Source organism: Lactuca serriola, chromosome 8 (assembly GCF_051521515.1).
Source record: "Lactuca serriola cultivar US96UC23 chromosome 8, Lser_US96UC23_V15, whole genome shotgun sequence".
NCBI lineage: Eukaryota > Viridiplantae > Streptophyta > Magnoliopsida > Asterales > Asteraceae > Lactuca > Lactuca serriola.
This window is the reverse complement of record NC_136415.1, coordinates 6601260-6620437: the sequence shown is the minus strand read 5'-3', so window position 1 is coordinate 6620437 and position 19178 is coordinate 6601260. Positions and strand designations below refer to the sequence as shown.

The following is a 19178-nucleotide window of genomic DNA, read 5'->3' as shown; positions in this document are numbered from 1 at the left end:
TATCCAGCGTAAATTTCTTTTGGCAAACAATTTGAAAGAATACCCATATATTTGTACCAATTGATAAACCATCTTGGATATTCACAATTGAAGTTCAAATCAAAGAAGATAAACCATGAATGTGAATAATTCCGAATAAAGAATGCCTTAGTCCAGGCGTCTTGATAATCATAGTAAGAAAATCTGGGATAAGCAGGATAACTTATAAGAGGTTTTTCAGAGTGAAGGTTTGGAACCCAACTTTCTGGAGAAATGATTTTGATAATATGAGCTTTGCTAAAATCAATGTTTCCCTCTTTAGAATTAGAACGATGAACAAAATTGACTGAACCAGATTCTTGCAGAATAGCTTGATAATATTCTCGGGTTTTATACGAATCAACATAAAAGGTTTTCCCTTGTCCAAAGAGATGATTTGTGAGAACATGAAAACCTTGGTGTAACTTATGGATTTGAAAATCTTCAAGAATTTGAACTCTTAGGAAATTTGGATTAAGAACATAAGGAGTTTTTGTAGAAGGGCTAGGAGTAATAGATTTTTGAGTTTGAGGAGTTATAGGTTTTGCAAAAGGGCTTATTGTGTCGGTTGAAGTAACTTTTGGAGTAACAAGCTTTGATTGAAGGATATTAGAATAAAGTTGTGAATTCTTAGAAGTAGGAGTTAAAGGAGAAAAACGATTTTGATTTTGAAATGGAACTAGCTTTTGAGAGACTGGAACAAGATTTTGAGAGACTGGCTTCTTGTCATCATGTTTGGAAGAGGACGACGAACTCATTTTCCCTGCAAAAATTCTCGAGAAAGAAAGTCAGGAAGCGAATTATTTTCTCCCTTTATAAATTCTATTTCGAAATCAAAGTTACCTAAGAGGGCTTGCCAACGAGCAAAAATTTGCTTGGAAATAATATTTTTTACATCTTTTTCCAAAATAGTTTTTGCAGATTGACAATCTATTCTTAATAAAAAGCTTTTCATAAATAAATCATCTTCAAATTTCTTAATACATAAAACAATGCTTAAAATTTCCTTTTTGACAGTTGAATAGTTTTTCTGTGTATCATTCCATGCACCAGAGTAATATCGAACCAATTGTTCTTCAGTTGAGTTAACAAATTTTTGTTTTAAAATTCCTCCGAATCCAATATCACTAGCATCGGTTTCAACTATGATTTTGGCATCGGGATGAGGTAAATTTAAACATGGCAAAGTAGGGACCTTTTGTTTTATATATCTAATTATATCTGTATGTTTTTGAGTCCATGGTTCAGGATTGTCTTTTAATCGATTATAAAGTGGTTTACATATGATCCCTAAATCTGTGAAAAAATCATGGATATAATTTAAGCATCCTAAAAATCTTTGAAGTTGCTTTTTATCTTTAATTTCATCAGGAAATTTAGTAGAAAATTGCAAGCTTCTTGTAATAGGTCTAATAGTGTTTTTGACAATATCATGTCCTAAAAAACGAATTTCATTTTTAAATAAATGCATTTTTGCTGCAGAGACAGCTAAACCATTTTGATAAATTAAGTCATGAAATTGATTTAAATGTTTAAAATGTTGATCAATTGATTTTGAAAAAATTAGGACATCGTCAATATAAGCAATAACAAAACTACTTATAGGACTTATGATATCATTCATAATATTTTGGAATTCAGAAGGAGCATTTTTTAATCCAAAAGGCATTACATTCCATTCAAAATGCCCAAAGGGAACATTAAAACCAGTTTTGTATTTATCTTCTTCATGAAGTTGTATTTGCCAAAATCCTGATTTCATATCAAACTTTGAAAATATTTTTGAATCATAAAGCTTTTTTAGCAAAATTTGTTTATTAGGAATAGGATAACGAATCCATTCTAAAACTTTGTTTAAAGGTTTATAATTGATAACTAATCTTGGTGATCCTCTTTCTAATTCTGTGGCATTCATGACATAAAATGCTGAACAAGACCATGGTGATTTAGAAGGTCTTATGAGTTTTTTATTTATTAAATCCTGAATTTCATTTTTACAATGACTTTCTAATTCATTATTCATGTGAATGGCTCTAGATTTTGAAGGAATATCCTTTTCATTAAAAAAATTTATATATGGTAGTTTTACAATATGTTGCTTTCTATTCCAAAAGGCATTAGGAATATTAGAACAAACATTTTTTTCAAATTTTAATTTTAAACCTGTTATTTTATTTTGAATATTATTATCATTTAATTGATTAGTTATTCGAACATTATTTATTTCGTTAATAAGATATTTGGCTTGTTGCGTTTTATAATTAAGGACATTAATCGTTGAATATAGAGGAGGTTCACAAAATTTAAATATAATTTCCTTTCCAAAGACATTGGTTCTTATACCATCATCATGAACCATAAAAGGATATAGTTTTGTAATGAAAGGCGTTCCTAGAATTAAAGGAGAAGAGAGATCTTTTACTAAAATTAGGTGAGTTTTATAACAGTAATCTTGGTCATTACAAATATGAACATCAGAAACTTTATAATTTACAATTAATTTTGTACCTCCGGCACCAGTAAGTCTAGATGTAGTTTTTTCATAAAATTATGTAGGAAAAATTCATTCTTGAATACAATTCATATCAGCACCACTATCAATTAAAGCAGTTAAGTTGATTTTAAAATTATCCTTGACTAAAGTAATTTGAGTGTTCCATTTTTGAGAAACTTGATTATTTATAAGTTTACCAATAGTTACATTTTCAATTTTATTTTCTTCTTCGTTATTAATTTCTATATTTTTGTTTTTAAAAGTAGAAGGTTTTTCCTTTTCTAAAATAAAAATTTTATTTTTTCTTTTCTTTTATTTCTTGTTTTACTATTTTTAATTCTTCTTGAAGTTCTTGCATAGAAATTGGTTTTGCTTCAGTAAATCTTTCGTATATATTTTTTAAATTAAAATTTTCATTATTAGCAGGAGTTATATTATTAGTTTTATTAAGCATCTGTTTTATTAGCAATTCTTGGATATTTTTATCTTTTATAGAATCAAGAGAGTTTAAAAGATCTTTATCATCTTGTGAAAAAACATTAATGGAGCTACTAGTAATTACATTGATTAAATTGTTACAGTGACATTTACCAATACACTCGCAAATATCAGAATCTTCAGAACTTGAAGTAGTATTTTCGAGAATATTTAAATCATTTGTTTGAAAGTCAGAAATACTTTCATCGGAATCTGAATCAGTATTTAAAATAATTTTTCTTATTTGTTCTTTCAAGTCTTCAGAGACATTTAACTTATTTATTTTTGTCTTAGCATAACAATTATTAGCTGTATGACCATTACGCCCACATTTATGACAAATAATAATATCTTTTGATTTTCTTTTAGATTTTTTATAATTTAGTCTATAAGGTTTTTTAGATTTTGAAGCGTAATCTTTGCTCCTTTTATAATTTTCTGGAAGATTATATCTCTTTTTCCTGAAATATTTTGAAGATCTTTTCTTAAATACTTTAGATTTTGAAGTAGACGGACCATTTAAGGGCTGATAACCATATTGTTGGCAAAAATTTCCCAATTCATTTTTACTGTTAATTCTATCTTTTTTCAGTTTTTCTTTAAACCTAAGATCAGCACAAACTGCTAATCCCTCTTTATTAATATAGTTTATTAAATCTCCATAAGTTAAATTTTGATAAGGGATGGTATTATTAAAATTTTCTCTTAATTTTTGTCTAACTCTTTCCGCAAAGAGTTTTGGAAGGCCAGCAATAAAACGTTCTTTCCAATAGGACTCTTTACAATCAGGTCTTGAAAAAACTTTAACAAGATAATTATCTTTATACCATCTAAAATCAGTAAGTTTTCTACAATGTAAATTCATTAAAATTTCTGAAGTTTTTTCTTGAAAAGTAGTAGGATCTCCTACAAAGTTTTTGATAATAGCAAAAATTAAAGTGTTAACCATATCATCTTCAAACGTTTGTATTTGTTGATTATTTTCTTGTTTTATAATAGTTTTCTTAGCAGATAAAATATAATCCTTTTCTTGTGAAATATAGAAATCCCACCAGCCTTTAAGACTGTCAGTAAAACCAGAAGTAATAATATTAACAATTTGGAGTTGAGTATTATTATGAACTTTATAAGCATTAGCAGCCATAGTCATTTCTTGTACAATATTCATAATTTGATGTTCAGAATGGCCATCAATATTCCATTCATAAACAGAATTACCATCATATTGAGAACGATCAAATTGAAAAGTTCGTTCTTCAAGTTGAACATCTGGAAGAGAGGGTCTATTCCAATATTTTCTTATGGTTTGTTTTGGATTTTTTCCGAAAGTGCTTTGCTTTGATTGATGAATTTTATTAAGTTTTGAAAAGTCATTAGTGAGTTGATTAATGTCATCATTTGTATCAAATTGTTGAGCAAGAGTTTCAAAATTTGTTTCACTAATTGATGGTAATTTTTCTTATCTGAATCTGAAAATAGTGATATTAATAATGAAACAAATTTTGAAACTCTTGCTCAACAATTTGATACAAATGATGACATTAATCAACTCACTAATGACTTTTATCTGCTAAGAAAACTATTATAAAACAAGAAAATAATCAACAAATACAAACGTTTGAAGATGATATGGTTAACACTTTAATTTTTGCTATTATCAAAAACTTTGTAGGAGATCCTACTACTTTTCAAGAAAAAACTTCAGAAATTTTAATGAATTTACATTGTAGAAAACTTACTGATTTTAGATGGTATAAAGATAATTATCTTGTTAAAGTTTTTTCAAGACCTGATTGTAAAGAGTCCTATTGGAAAGAACGTTTTATTGCTGGCCTTCCAAAACTCTTTGCGGAAAGAGTTAGACAAAAATTAAGAGAAAATTTTAATAATACCATCCCTTATCAAAATTTAACTTATGGAGATTTAATAAACTATATTAATAAAGAGGGATTAGCAGTTTGTGCTGATCTTAGGTTTAAAGAAAAACTGAAAAAAGATAGAATTAACAGTAAAAATGAATTGGGAAATTTTTGCCAACAATATGGTTATCAGCCCTTAAATGGTCCGTCTACTTCAAAATCTAAAGTATTTAAGAAAAGATCTTCAAAATATAATTGCAGAATAAGTATAAATATGAAAACTATAAATGACTAAAAGCTATAATAATATAAATGACTGTATTTAAATGACGTAAAGCTATAAATAATATAAATGATTGTATTTAAATGACATAAAGCTGTAATAAAGTATATAAATATATATCAAGTAGGTTCGTCAATAAATTGACTGAACTGGACTGACGGAACGGCTGGTCGATATTTGGACTCTTGGAACGACTGGTCGATATTGGGACTCTTGGAACGACTGGTCGATATTTGTTCTAAGATCAATCCGGTATTTGATAAGTAACACAAAGTTCATTTTTATGTAAAACAGGTTGTTTACAAAACAGTGCAAAGTACACGAGTCATGTATTTGTATACGGGTATTGGATGTTTTGAGGAGATTTGATGAGATTGAAGTGGGTATTTGGAGGGTGGTAGGAAGTGTAATAATGTTGTAGTTTTGGTGGTGTAAGGTAGCAAAGATGGTGATGTTGAAAGAGCTTAGGGTGGTGATTAATGTAGATTTACACAGTAAATCTCTTTGGATAGCCAATTCTCTCTCACGTCTCTTTGGGTTTCCCGTTGTCAAAATCATCCACGAAAATTTCTAGATGTAGGTAAAGTTCTGAAAAATTGATGGTGAAAATCCCCCTAGTAGAATTTTGGTTGTGTTGTACCCAATTTTTTGTTTTCTGACATGAAGATTCTGAACTTGAAAACAGAAATCTCTCTGGATAGCCAATTCTCTCTCGAGTCTCTTTGGGGTTTCCCGTGTTCAAAATCGTCCATAAAAATTTCTAGATATAGGTAAGGTTCTGAAGAATTGATGGTGAAAATCTCCATAGTCTTTTTGTGCTTGTACTGAGCCCAGTTTTCTTCGTTTCTGACTTGAAGATTTTGATGTCGAAAAACAACAAGGTGGTGATGGTTGTGGTCATTTGAAAGGGTTTTTAGAGGAGGTTTAAGGAGGGTATTTGGAGGGTGTTATGAGAGTATTTTGAGGTTGGAAGGAGGTTGATATAAGGTGGTGATGGTGGTGAAAGTTTATGAAGATGATGATGTTTAATGGGTTGAAGATGAATACCTTGAGTTTGAATGAAGAAGATGAAGATGGTTGATGATGTTCTTCATTTTTGGTTGTTGTTGATCTTGATGTTCTTGGTTATCGCCAGGGATGAAGCTTGTTCTTGAAGAAGATGGTGATGTTCTTGGGGAGTATTTGGTGATGTTGTAGGAAGTATTACAAACAACAAATGAACACACACACTCTCATATTACATACACACATACATATATGTATACAAAAGAAAAATATCTATTGCACTTAATTTTGAGTTGGTTTGAAGTTGTAGGTGTGAAGTGCAAGTTGTAGTAGGGAAAAGATACATGGGTTTTTTTCTTTGCATAGGATGTGTGGGTTTCTTTTTGCTTCTCTGATTCAATTAAGATAATTGAATTTCCATAATAGTCCCTTGAAGTTTTGAAGTCTTGACATTTTTTAGCCCTAATTTGTTTTGTCTTCAAACGACCAAATATGCGGCTATTTTACGTCTTTGCGTATTCTATCTTTCGCGTATTTTTGTATTTCACATTTAAGCACAAATCCACGCAACCTGAAATAATTTATAATATTTGTTAGATAGAGAGCCCCATAAATATGAGCCATCAAGTGATGGTTTACAACTGCAACGTTGACCAACAAAAAATTTATTTTAATTTTTTAATTTTTTTTTTGTTAAAAAGAAATTGCATTTGTATTTATAATTTCAAAAATGGTTCATTGATTGTACATATCCAGGGTTTGTTTGATAGCTTCATAATGAAACCATTAAGTGGCAGCCATTGAATTGTTCAACCATTAAAAATTTGATTCATCAAATTTTAACCTCTTAATCGGTTAGAGATTCTGAACAATTCAACGTTAGCAAAGAGCTGAGAAACTAATTATTGTTTTCTCTTTAAACAACACTCTCTACAAACCCTAAAAACAATCATTCCACCATTAACAAAGAGGTGAGAAACTAATTATCGTTTTCTCTTTAAACAAAACTCTCTACAAATTCTAAAAACAATCATTCCACCATCAACCCCCACCCTCCCCACCTCAACCATCAGCCACCACCCACACCACTATACTCGGTCACCATCGATGTTACTCTAACCAACTCCACCATTGACCAACTCTACCATTGATGTTGATGTCTATGTGTCTGTGTTGGATATGAACATAAAACAGTGATGCTATATGTGTGCTAGAGTCTAAACAAAAAAACTCGACGCCACAACATCTATAATCATCGCCACCTTCCTTGACGTCGTAGCCACCACCATACTCTCTTTTCAAAATCATTTCTAAAGTTCCCAAAACCCTTCTCTTTTTCTCTTTTCATATTGTTGGTTGATTAGTACAAAGTGGTGGTTTATGTTATTCGTTTATGATGTTGATGTTGATTTGTGCTGAAATGTTCATATGAAATCTAATAAATGTTTTGCTAAAATCTTTTGTTGAAATGTGTTTAATAAATGTTCATCTATAATCTAATAAACGTTTTGTTTTTATTAGAAGGCTAAAATGGTGATTTTACACATTCAACCACGTTACCAAATGGTAATGAATCATTCTAATCTCTTAATGGTTCAGCATGAATAATTTTGTTTCTACCAAATAGTCTCCAAATTCATAAATGACATCTAGACGAACATTTTTTTTTCTCAAAAGGGGCATTGCATTAAGTCTTCCTCCTTGCATGATTTTTTTAGGGTTTTTGTCATAAAAACCCTCAGTTTTACATAAAATAACCGGTTATGTCCCAAGTCAGTTTTTTTGTGCATAAATGCCTCAAATACCGGTATATCTGTTCATTTTTTACCCCTAGCCGAATTTCACATTTAATGGTCGGTCACCCCCAAGCTGATTGAAGGAAATGTTGAGTAGGATGTGACATGGCAGACACATCAGCATAGCTGACTTTATAGGAAAAAACAAATGGGCGAAAATAGGGCTGACAATTCTCGACACGACCCGCAACACGACACGAAATAAATGGGTTTGGGTTGAGTTTTTCAACCCGCCAACCCGCTAACCCGCCAACCCGTTTATTAAACGAGTCATATATGGGTTTCTCAAAAAATAAACGGGTTGACCCGCCAACCCGTTTATATTCTTAATAAAAAAAAATATTTTTAAATGTATTTATGTATCAAGTATTGATATTTAATAAGTATTACAAAAATATACCATTTATTCATAGACCATTTGACTGTTTTGACATTATGACTCGTGGTGAATGGTCTAATGTCATAAGTCGTAAGCTATAAGGCTAAGTTTGTAACATGTTTCTATGAATGTTTTTAATCTTCATTTGGATGTTTAAGACTTAAATATGTAAAATTCGGACCCATGAACCCAAATCTGACTCACGAACCTGCCAACTTATGAACCCGTTTAAATAAATGGATTGGTGGGTCATATATGGGTTTATGTTCCAAACCCGCCAACCCGTGACCCACCAACCCGTGACCTGTATATTTAAATGGGTTGTGTTTAGGTTGACACATTTTGACACGCCAACCCGCCAACTCGCGACACGCCAACCCGAACACGACACGATTGCCAGGCCTAGGCGAAAATGGGAGGAGCCAGGTTTCGAACCTAGGTCTCCTTCCCACAAAACCAAGCACTATACCATTGGACTACAAGAATATGTTTGAAATAGTTTCTGAAAATATTTTACTTATTATGTAAAATGACGTTTTATTATTATTATTATTATTATTATTATTATTATTGTTATTATTATTTTATAAAAATGTTATATACGTAATTATTGTTATTATTATTATAAAAAAATTATATACATAATTATTATTATTATTCTTATATAATTTATACATACATTTTTATGCATATAAAAAACGTAGTTATAAACATAATTATACGCATTTATTCATTTTAAAAGTGCGTAAATATAAATTTGTATGCTTACTTTTATGTATTTATACATTTAAAATTGTGTGTGTTTGTATTTATATGTATTCAAAACGTTTTTATATGTTTAAATATAAATATTTTTTTACGTACGATTTTATTATTATTTATAAATACAATCTTATTATTATACACATTTATGTGTATAATACATATATAAATGTGTTATTATTATTATTATTATTATTATTATTATTATTATTATTATTATAATATATAAATACATGTGTATATGTATTTATACATATAAATACACATAAAAAACGTTTTTATATATAAATAATAATAATAATAATGTCTTTATATATAAATACATATAAAAACGCATTTACATATACGTATTTATATATAAATACAAACTTTATATATTTTTAAATAAAAATACATATCATAATATTATTTATTTTGTATAAAACATACATAAAAATGTATAAAATATTATTCATAATACAAATACGATTTAAAATATATAAATAATTTTTTTATATGTTTAAAATGTATTTTTAAAATCATAAAAAAATATAATAATAATAATAATAATAATAATAATAATAATAATAATAGTGTTAATAATACATATTATTAAATTGTTGTGGTGTGATACATATTAAATACGTTTCGTTAGGCAGTAATAATTGAAATTCATCTCAGCCTAGTGGTTAAGAGCGTTGCATTTATTGTGGTAGGAGGTGTGGGTTCGAATCCCTGTAGCCCCTTTTTGTGTGTTATATTTTTCTGAAATCAGCAATGTTGACATGGACTTGTCCAATTCAACATCTCTTTCCAGTCAAAGGGGTAACCGGCCTTTAAAGGTAAAAAACGTTTAGGGGGAAAAACTGAACATATTTTCTGGTAATTGAGACATTAGTGCACCAAAAATCTGATTTTGAGCATAACCGATTTATTTGTGTAAAATTAGGGGCTTTTATAGCAAAAACCCATTTTTTTTAGTTGTAAGCTTGTCTATTATACAAATCCTGATTAGATGAGACAACTTATTTTTATTGGAGGCAATCTATTATGCTCGTAGCAGGACTAATTGAGTAAACTTGTTGCATAGGCTTGTTATGGTTTAATTTTTTGTTGATGCAACTTACTTTGGTCAGCACCTTAGTTCCTTATGCTTGTAATGGTTTTAGGTTTTCTTTTTCATTAGAAATTTGTTTATTCTGTACGAATATTTGTATTTTAGATAAATATTTAAATGCTTTATTCAAGTAGTTTATATTCTTATGTTGTATGTGTTCATTGCAAATGTATCATATAATGTGTTTATTATAGTTGTTCAATACATATATAATGCATCATTAAGCTTTTTGCGCAAGGCATAGAAAATCTTCGAACCTACCCTATGTATTATGAGGGGATTTTCGTCTATTTTGCAACCCAATTATTAAGTAGAGTTTCATATTGATCTAAGAATGGATTTGGCAAAAATTATGCATGCATCGTTTAAGTACTTAATTGAAGAGTTGTGACAAAGGATTTACCCAACTGAACCAAATACCTTACCATGAGAAGCTCCAACCTTATTTATGGAAAAGGATGGCAAGAATATGCATTATTTATCTCGAGTTAAACAAGTCTATTATGGATAACAATTGTTCACATACGAGGTTTATTAATTTATTGATCGAGTTGCAAGGGACATGTTGCTTGTCAAAGATACCACCCGTTAATTGTTACTTGTCGTGTTTGGTAAGCCAAAAAATAACTTATAAACTAGCTTTTTGAAAAGCTACTTAGATTAGCTTTTTAAGAGCTTTTTTAAAATTTTCCAAATACACCCTTAATTTATTATAGAAACACATATTATTACCTGTCTTTTTATGTAATTTTATATATTTCAGCTAGCTTTTCAGCTAGTTTTACCAAACGTTATTTTTTATCAGCTAACTTTTCAGCTATCAGCTAGCTTTTTATTTAACAGCTAGCTTTTCAGCTAGTACGCTAAACATAACCTATATTACTTTCTATCATTAAGTTAAACAAATTCAAGAGACGATACTAGTTGTTTAACCAAAAATTGCCAATAAGACCAAGCTTAGAAAACACGTACAAAATCGGATCATGGCGCATTTTTAATGTCGATCCTGATAAAGGAATTAGTCCACAGAAAATATATTCCAAGGTTGTTGTCCTTGACCATCAGTTAAGGGAGGATAGAGATATGAACTGTTTGTGTTATGGGTTGGAAGGGATGGATGTGAAAGAATAGAAAAAAATTGATGTGACGATGACAAATGCATTGGGAGAGTTAATGGAGATATGGACTCTGTCCACCGTTAGACAAACCCCATGAGAGGCATGGAGACCATCTAGAGGCGAGGCTATTTGATACCATGGTGGGTAACTTGACCCACTTTTTTTTAAAAAAAATAATAAGTTATAAAACTTAAAATTTGTGACCTACCTAAAATTTTTTAATGAACCAACTTAATATTTTTGACAAAAAAAAATATATAAATCCGATTTTTAAAGCTCACATTCTAACTTAAATAGTCCAATATTTTTTAAGATATAATCCAATATTCATAGCCCAATACAAGTTAAACTAAAAAATAATAAAAATAAACGTGAACCACAAATCAACAAGGTCGTTTCACAACACATGACACTTCAACCCTTCATAGTCGTCAATCCAATTTTGCTTATGGGCTGTTGCAACCGCCGATAAATTATTCTATTTTGTTAACTTTGTGAGAATTAAATACAATATGTGGAAGTTCTATTTTCAATTCCATTAGCATTAAATTCATTGTGAACTATAATCATAAATTAATGATAGTAATTTAGTTCCATATAGGAGGTAGGTTTAATTGCATTCTATCATTGTTGGTTTTTTTTTGTTTAAATTATTGCTTGTTAATACTTGTTTCATGAGTATCAAAACTATTAAATGTTTGTTAATACTTAATAGTGATTTTTTTTTACTTTTTTATTGTTTCATGATTCCACGATAAGTTTTTTATTATTTCAAACTTTCACTATTATAAAGTATTAATAATGATATAAGTGTAACAATATATCAAGATATAAGATATCGTCGGGTACAATTGTAATATATTTTTTTTGATACACTTCGACTCGATTCGAACCCACAACTAGTATCTTTTTTTTTCTATCGGTTTTATTAAAATAGTGAGTGGTTTTACATTCTAGACTCGCTATTGAGGCCATCTAGATAGCAAGGACTTCCTCTCCAATTTTAAGTATTTTTTTATTGCTATTTTCCCAACAAGATTATTTTGGAACGTTGCCGCCAATTTATGGGTTTCATAAGCAAATAATTGTTTCTAAGTAAGCAAATAGCCTGACGTGCATCAACTAAATTAATGGTGCCTAAAGAACCAAACTCCTTGGCTTTCTCATAATCCCTTGTTTCTAAAATATACTTTCATATTCTCCTAATTCAAATACAAGAAACTACTATCGTATTGAGTTTATAATAAAAAAGTATTCTTCAATGTCAATAAAACATCATAAATAAACCCATATAAGGTAAGTATTACCATTCGCATTCCTGTTGGCTGTTGTTAACGTTAAATCAAGCACCAATAAATAAATAAGTAAAAAAAAAACAGGTCAGAAAATATGAGATGGGGTGGGGATCAAAACAAGATCTTAAATTAAACCACCACCACAAACTCAGATTGTGGGAGGAACCCAAAATATCCCCATGACTATGTCTATACCCCACCACCTCCTAAATTATCCCCTTCTTCTCATTCATTATTGCGTTCAAAAACTCAACCTCCTTTTATTTTCATCATATTTTATCTTAATCTGCATTCATTCCTGATTATATATATAAAAAAAGAAAAAGAAAAAAGAAAACAAAGTCCTGTTTTAATTTATCAAACCCCTCCCTATACTTGTGTTTTAAGAATTTAGATCATGGTTGCTCTCACTTCAGTCACCCCACACTCATCTAATAAGCTCTATCCTACTCCATTTACACGTTATTCAAACTCTGTAAATGAAAACACATCTTCTTCTTCTTCTTCTTCTTCCAATTTCATTGCCATCAACCCAATCAAAAGGAGACACTCTCTCTCCAGGTTAACAATCCGAAGCAGTGCAGCAACCAAACCACCAAAATCACCTGGTAATACCTCTTTATATATCTATTATTTTCACAAACTTCAATACTTTATCATGTATCCAAATAATCATATATATATATTTCTCCCGTTTCTTTTTAGCCGAACAAGACTGGAAGACAAAAAGGGAGCTCCTCCTAGAAAAAAGGGTAGGGTATTAACTTTTCCTATAAACAAATATCAAAATCCCTCCTTTATTTCTTTAAATCTTAATTGCACATATGTAATCAAAATCAGGTTCGAAGTGTGGATGTTAAGGAAGCCCTACGCCTTCAGCAAGAAAACAGCTTTGTGATTCTTGATGTCAGACCCATAGCCGAGTTTAAAGAGGTCTCTCACACACACTTACTTTATATTTGTATTTTGATTTGATGTAAATGTTATTGTAGGTTGAATTGAATTAGTCAAGTTTGGAATTGTAATATTAATTTATTGATGGATGGATGGACGTAGGGTCATCCACCAGGTGCTATCAATGTGCAAATATATAGGCTTATAAAAGAGTGGACAGCATGGGACATCGCAAGACGAGCTGCATTTGCATTTTTTGGTATCTTTGCTGGAACTGAAGAAAATCCTGAATTTTTGCAAGGTATGTCTGTATGTCATTTCAATTTTCAACCCCATTCAGTCCTGTATTAACTACTTAATCAGACACAATGTTTGTCTGGAACAGATGTTGCATCCAAACTAGATAAAAACTCAAAGATTATAGTAGCTTGCTCTTCTGGAGGTACAATGAAACCTACACAAAATCTTCCCGAAGGTCAACAATCAAGGTTGCTAAATAAAATTTCCTCAATTATTATGATTATTTTTTTAACATCTTTCTCATGAATCTACATTATTGTTGATTGGTGCAGGTCCCTTATAGCTGCCTACTTGCTAGTTCTGAATGGTTATAACAATGTCTTCCATTTGGAGGGTGGATTGTATCAATGGTTCAAAGAAGATCTACCTATAGAGTCAGAAGAAGAAGAAGAATGAAGTTTTGAGCTACTACCAAGAATTTTTTTTTTAACCTTAGTTCAAAACTTTTCCATTAAACAATTATGATTTAATAGCATTACTCTTTGTTTTGATTATATCTTTAAATTGTGTGTTTCATGTTTCCGGTTAACAATTGTTGTGTTTGGTATCCTGTTCAAGAATGTTCTACCTAGGCTTAGGAGTTGGATTGCGATTGACTATTGGATGATATAAGTAAATAAGTAATTAGTTTAATTGAAGGAAAAGTGCATTACCTTGTGATATACTTCAAAATCCAGAAGAATAAACACCTTTTTTTTTGCTTAAGCCAATAAAGAAGCTCTTGCCATAGCTAGTGCACCCTCATAAGTCTTGTTTCCACCAATAAATCCACTTGAATGTACAAACACACAACCAGATATTCCTGTCACTTGAGAAAGATGATCATCTGTTAAACCCCTCCAATGAGATGGAAGAGCCTTCCTGCTTTCAAATTTATCTGGTGACACTGCTACTGCCTGCACTCTCCACTTATTGTTCCTCTCATCCTACATAACATGAAAAGAAGTTTTTTTTTTTTTTAAAAGTTTTTTAGTGTATAAGTGTTGCCACTTTGAATTTGTAAAGCACCTGATAAATAACGTATTTCAAGACAGGATCAATCTTCATTTCCACCTCAAGCTCAAATATGTGAAGCTTCCACTGTCAAATATGTAAAGATTCTTTATGTTAACACATAAATGACAGCAAACCAATGTTGTATTGTATATCTCAAGCAACTTACAGGGCAAGACATGGTCAGTAACATGATTTCTCCACTGGAATCAATGTTCTTTCTTGTTGCAAGACATTCCATTACAACCGATCTTGCTGGCAACCATGATTTTGCATGAAAGTGGATACACTGGTGCATAAACAGGGCAAAGAGTCATTAATGAAAAGATATCATGTTAGTGAAGGAACAGAAACACACTCACATCCATAAATTCACTCCCGGCCAAATTCATTGCATGTTGAAATGCTTGGTCTTCTTTCTCAGGTGATTGATCTGCTTCATACCAGTTCAAATTCAATCTGGAGATTCTGGAGGAAAGAGTTGTGTTGTTCACATATCTGGGAGGCTGATTTGTCTCATACTGATTGATTCCATTGTCAATAGCATCAACTGCCTAATACATTGTACAGTCAGAAACTGGCGTTGGATAAAGGATAAAGAAGAAACACTATTTTTGAAGTACCTCTACAAAATTCCTGTAAACAGCTGAAAACAGGCTATGAACGTCAGGATGACCTTCATCCAGCTGAATTGCCTTTGCAATTATCTCAATCCCATAATGCTACACCACGAAACAAGTTGTTCATTAGAACCTCAATTCGCTGGTTAAAACAATCAATCTACACTTGAAACCTTTCTTTTATGCAGAAATGGAGAAGATAAGTAATTACCTTATACACAAGGCCAGCACTACTTAGCTTAGTGGTAAATCCATTACCAAGTATTTCATCGAATCCTTTCTGATGATGATCAAACCGATCGGTTCTCGGATCATATACTCCCCCAACATCAAGCACCGCGTCAAGCGTATCCAAAACCTTCTCCGTCAACATTTCCCCAATGTTAATATCTATTCCGGAACTGAAATAATAATAAAAGTATGAACATGTATATACGATTTATATATAGTACCTGAAGGTTTCTAGTTCGAATGATTTGGGCTCCGTGGAACTTTGACGTGAGGCCAATCATAAAGCATCCTAGGGCTTCGTCGCAGTGGAAGGTGCCGTTATGAGTGCCGATTCGCTTAGGTGGCGAAGCACAAGCAGTGGAGAAAGTTAAATGTGAAATTGTTGAGTTGAATGCTATAAAATTGGGCATCGGCGAGAAAGGAAGTATAAGGGAGATTCGCGACCGTATAAATAGAAGGGATGCAGCCATTGTTAAGGCTGGCAAACTTGTTTGAATGTCTGCTGTTAATGTTTCTTTAAACACAGAGTTTTTGTGTGCACGCACTCAAAAACTCTACCAAAGGTCAAAACCTCTAATATAAATAGGAAGGTCCTCGAGCACTGAAGTTCTGAGCCCCAAATCTATCCTACACAAACGAATCACACTACTATGTTGAGCTCTCAGCACCAAATCTATCTACACTTTTACAGTTTTCAAATGTTCTAAATGTTTTAAAGAGGGTAAATATACGCTATAAAACCATTTCAATGATTTTACAAAAATATCATTATTTGTAACATATTAATAGTTTTGAAAATACATGCAACTTTAAGATAATATTATGTCTAATAGTTACTGTGCTTAAGTTTTAAGAATGATATTATGCATAAGATTATATTAACGGATTATATCTAGTGGTTATATTGGTCAATTCCTTAAAATAATCTATTATATGGTTGTTATGTTGACCAATTTTAAGGATAAACATTGTATCTAATTGTTTTGTCTTAATATTCTAACAAAATCAAAAACATAATAATTATTATATATACACACACATATCAAAATAATTATGGAATAAAACTATATCAAAGAATAAACTTAAGGATAGATAATGTATTTAATTGTATTCTACCTTAATATCCTATCAAAGAATATTAATACAAAAGATAATTATTATATGTATATGGTTGTGTGTATATATATATATATATATATATATATATATATATATATATTGTAACACCCATAAAATTCCTGCCAAATTTAAACTTTTAAAAACATTTCAAATGCCAAGAGTTATTACAAATTTGTTTTCAAAATAGTTTCATATCAAAATATCCCAGAAATCCAAATCAAAATATGAGGAAGTGTACGGTCACGCCTTCGCCTTCCCGCGATCATTAGAAATACATGACACAAAATAGACAACTATAAGCCCGAAGCTTAGTGAGTTCCCCCAAAATACCAAAGCCATACAATCACAATAATATCATATAAACAACAGAACATTCACGCATCTCGAGTCAACAGTGTGATTGGTCCACCCGCATAGGGCCTTCAGTCCACCTGGTCCACTCTCTGAGTCTACAGTATGACTGCACAGCCCACACCGGGCCTTTAGTCTATCTGACCCATTCTCCGAGCCTCGACACGTCTGGACCACCCTCTCGGGGTCTTCAGCCTATCCGGACCGCTCGCCAGGCCTGACTATATTGCCTTCCTGCGCCTGCAATCTATCCGATTCGCCCTGGGTATGTTGGCCTACAACACGAAGCAGGACCCACCTCAACCCAACCCCATACTAATCAAACAATCATGTGCACATAAATATCATATGCTAGCATCTATGTAACAGATAGTCATACTGATCTAACAGATCACTAACACAACAACCATCCTATAACCAGGATACCGACCTAACCGGTCACTAACATAACATCATCATATATACCAGGATACCAACCTAAACCAGGTCACTAACATAATACCATCCTAACTACTAGGATGCAGATCTAGCAGATCAATAAACATATCAAGCGAATACCCGAATACAAATTCGATAAAGGGCCGGCCTTGGTGCCTTAGACCCTGTTGATATAGTGAGGATAACTCACCTCGCAAGCAGTGCCGAAATACCGAAAACCTCTGATCGTTGTCACACCAGAATCCCGAACTATCACATAATAAATACCAAGTCATTACACAACATAACAATCTTGACTAAGGTTCCACACAATCCATCATGTCCATTCTCTTCATTGGGCCAAGGCCCAATGCCAATTCCATAACCTTGAAAGTCCTTATGCAAAGCCCATTATTGGCCCAATTTACCAAATTGGGCCCAACTCCCTAATTGGGCCTAATTCCAAGATCCATTATCAAAACTTAGCCTAAAACATAATATTCATAAAGTCCAGCAAAGGCCCAAATCCAACTAGTCCATAAACAACCCAAAACCCGAAGCCCAATTGCCAAAGGCCCAACAGAGGACGTACGTGGGGCGTACTCGTCCTGATGTTGATCACCATCGAGGTGGTTGACCCAGTACGCTGGGCGTACGCGGGGCTTCACCAAAACCTTAATAAGTGCTTAATGGTTTAAGCACTTAAGCCCAAACTCCAGATCCATCGACCAAATGTGCCATAGGACTATAAAGTCTCGAACTTTATCACTTTGGATGTCCATAAAGTTCTTAACACATGGTATTAATCCATTAAGACATTCCTACTTCATGCATGAGACAAGTCTAGCTATTGGGACACCATCTTTATCACTTAGGACCTCTTCTAAGGTTTGAAAGGACAACGCATTTCGTCCAAATCATAAAATGCACCATTTTGGGACTTTTGGGACAAGAATGCTTCCATAAAGCTAAAATGACTAGATCTATCTCATACAAGTATAAAGTTCCAAGATTTTTACCTTATGGAGCTTTTAAGGCACAAACCAACTTCAGATCTACAAGCTTGATATTCTTCTCCAAATCCTTAATGCAACACCTTCTTCTTAAAACACTCAAGAAACACTCAAAAAGTTCAAACACTCAAGGAAATGGCTAGGGTTTGGGGAAAACGACTCTAAGCAGTGGAGGTTAGCCCTGTCAAAAATACCTGTTACCCGAATTACCCACCCGACTTTTTCGGGTATTGGGTATCAGGTTAATTTTTTCGGGTAAGTGGGTAACCCAAATTTTTTTCGGGTCGGGTAAAGGGTAAATTGTTTAGGTTTCGGGTATACCCGATTACCCGAAATATATATAACATATAATGTCCCTTTTGTTGGATTAGTGTCTAAGTCCATAACTATTTTTGGTATGTACTTGACCCGATGGTGCTTGGTCCTTTTGGGTTGCCTTCACCAAAGCAACTTGATAGGATGAATTATGGAGAGAGAAGATTAATTATGATTTATTAATATATTATGAGAATAATATATTAAAGGAGAAATTATATTGTTTAATTAATATTAGTCAAGAATTAATTGATAATTAATTTTGTGACTAAAACAGATTAATTAAACTTAAGGGACTGGAACTGTAATTATAAGATAATTGCATTTGGGCTATGGATCACCT

The 19178-nt window shown here is 31.8% G+C and overlaps 2 protein-coding genes across 2 annotated transcripts; one reads left to right on the top strand and one right to left on the bottom strand.

The window, feature by feature from the left end:
• Positions 1–6348: 6348 nt before the first annotated feature.
• LOC145066440 (uncharacterized) lies at positions 6349–16275 on the bottom strand. Its single transcript, XM_079013690.1, has 8 exons — positions 15842–16275; positions 15601–15747; positions 15393–15491; positions 15132–15323; positions 14939–15058; positions 14785–14856; positions 14430–14702; positions 6349–6707 (listed from the first exon to the last, which is right to left on the bottom strand). The coding sequence occupies exons 1-7, from the start codon at positions 16088–16090 to the stop codon at positions 14478–14480; spliced, it is 1104 nt and encodes a 367-aa protein (XP_078869816.1). The 5' UTR covers positions 16091–16275; the 3' UTR covers positions 6349–6707; positions 14430–14477.
• On the top strand, positions 12822–14270 carry LOC145066442 (Rhodanese/Cell cycle control phosphatase superfamily protein). Its single transcript, XM_079013691.1, has 6 exons — positions 12822–13190; positions 13288–13334; positions 13423–13515; positions 13639–13777; positions 13862–13964; positions 14049–14270. Exons 1-6 carry the CDS (start codon positions 12980–12982, stop codon positions 14170–14172), a joined length of 717 nt encoding a protein of 238 aa, XP_078869817.1. The 5' UTR covers positions 12822–12979; the 3' UTR covers positions 14173–14270.
• Positions 16276–19178: the final 2903 nt, after the last annotated feature.

What these genes read in the sequence shown, in the direction of transcription:
- LOC145066442 (XM_079013691.1), top strand. Translation starts at nt 12,980, where the DNA reads ATGGTTGCTCTCACTTCAGTCACCCCACACTCATCTAATAAGCTCTAT. An exon ending in AGCTCCTCCTAGAAAAAAGG is followed by an intron (nt 13,335 to 13,422) that starts GTAGGGTATTAA and finishes AATCAAAATCAG; the next exon opens with GTTCGAAGTGTGGATGTTAA. An exon ending in CCATAGCCGAGTTTAAAGAG is followed by an intron (nt 13,516 to 13,638) that starts GTCTCTCACACA and finishes GGATGGACGTAG; the next exon opens with GGTCATCCACCAGGTGCTAT.
- LOC145066440 (XM_079013690.1), bottom strand. Translation starts at nt 16,090, where the DNA reads ATGGCTGCATCCCTTCTATTTATACGGTCGCGAATCTCCCTTATACTT. An exon ending in GTGCTGGCCTTGTGTATAAG is followed by an intron (nt 15,492 to 15,600) that starts GTAATTACTTAT and finishes TTCGTGGTGTAG; the next exon opens with CATTATGGGATTGAGATAAT. An exon ending in TACTGACCATGTCTTGCCCT is followed by an intron (nt 14,857 to 14,938) that starts GTAAGTTGCTTG and finishes CATATTTGACAG; the next exon opens with TGGAAGCTTCACATATTTGA.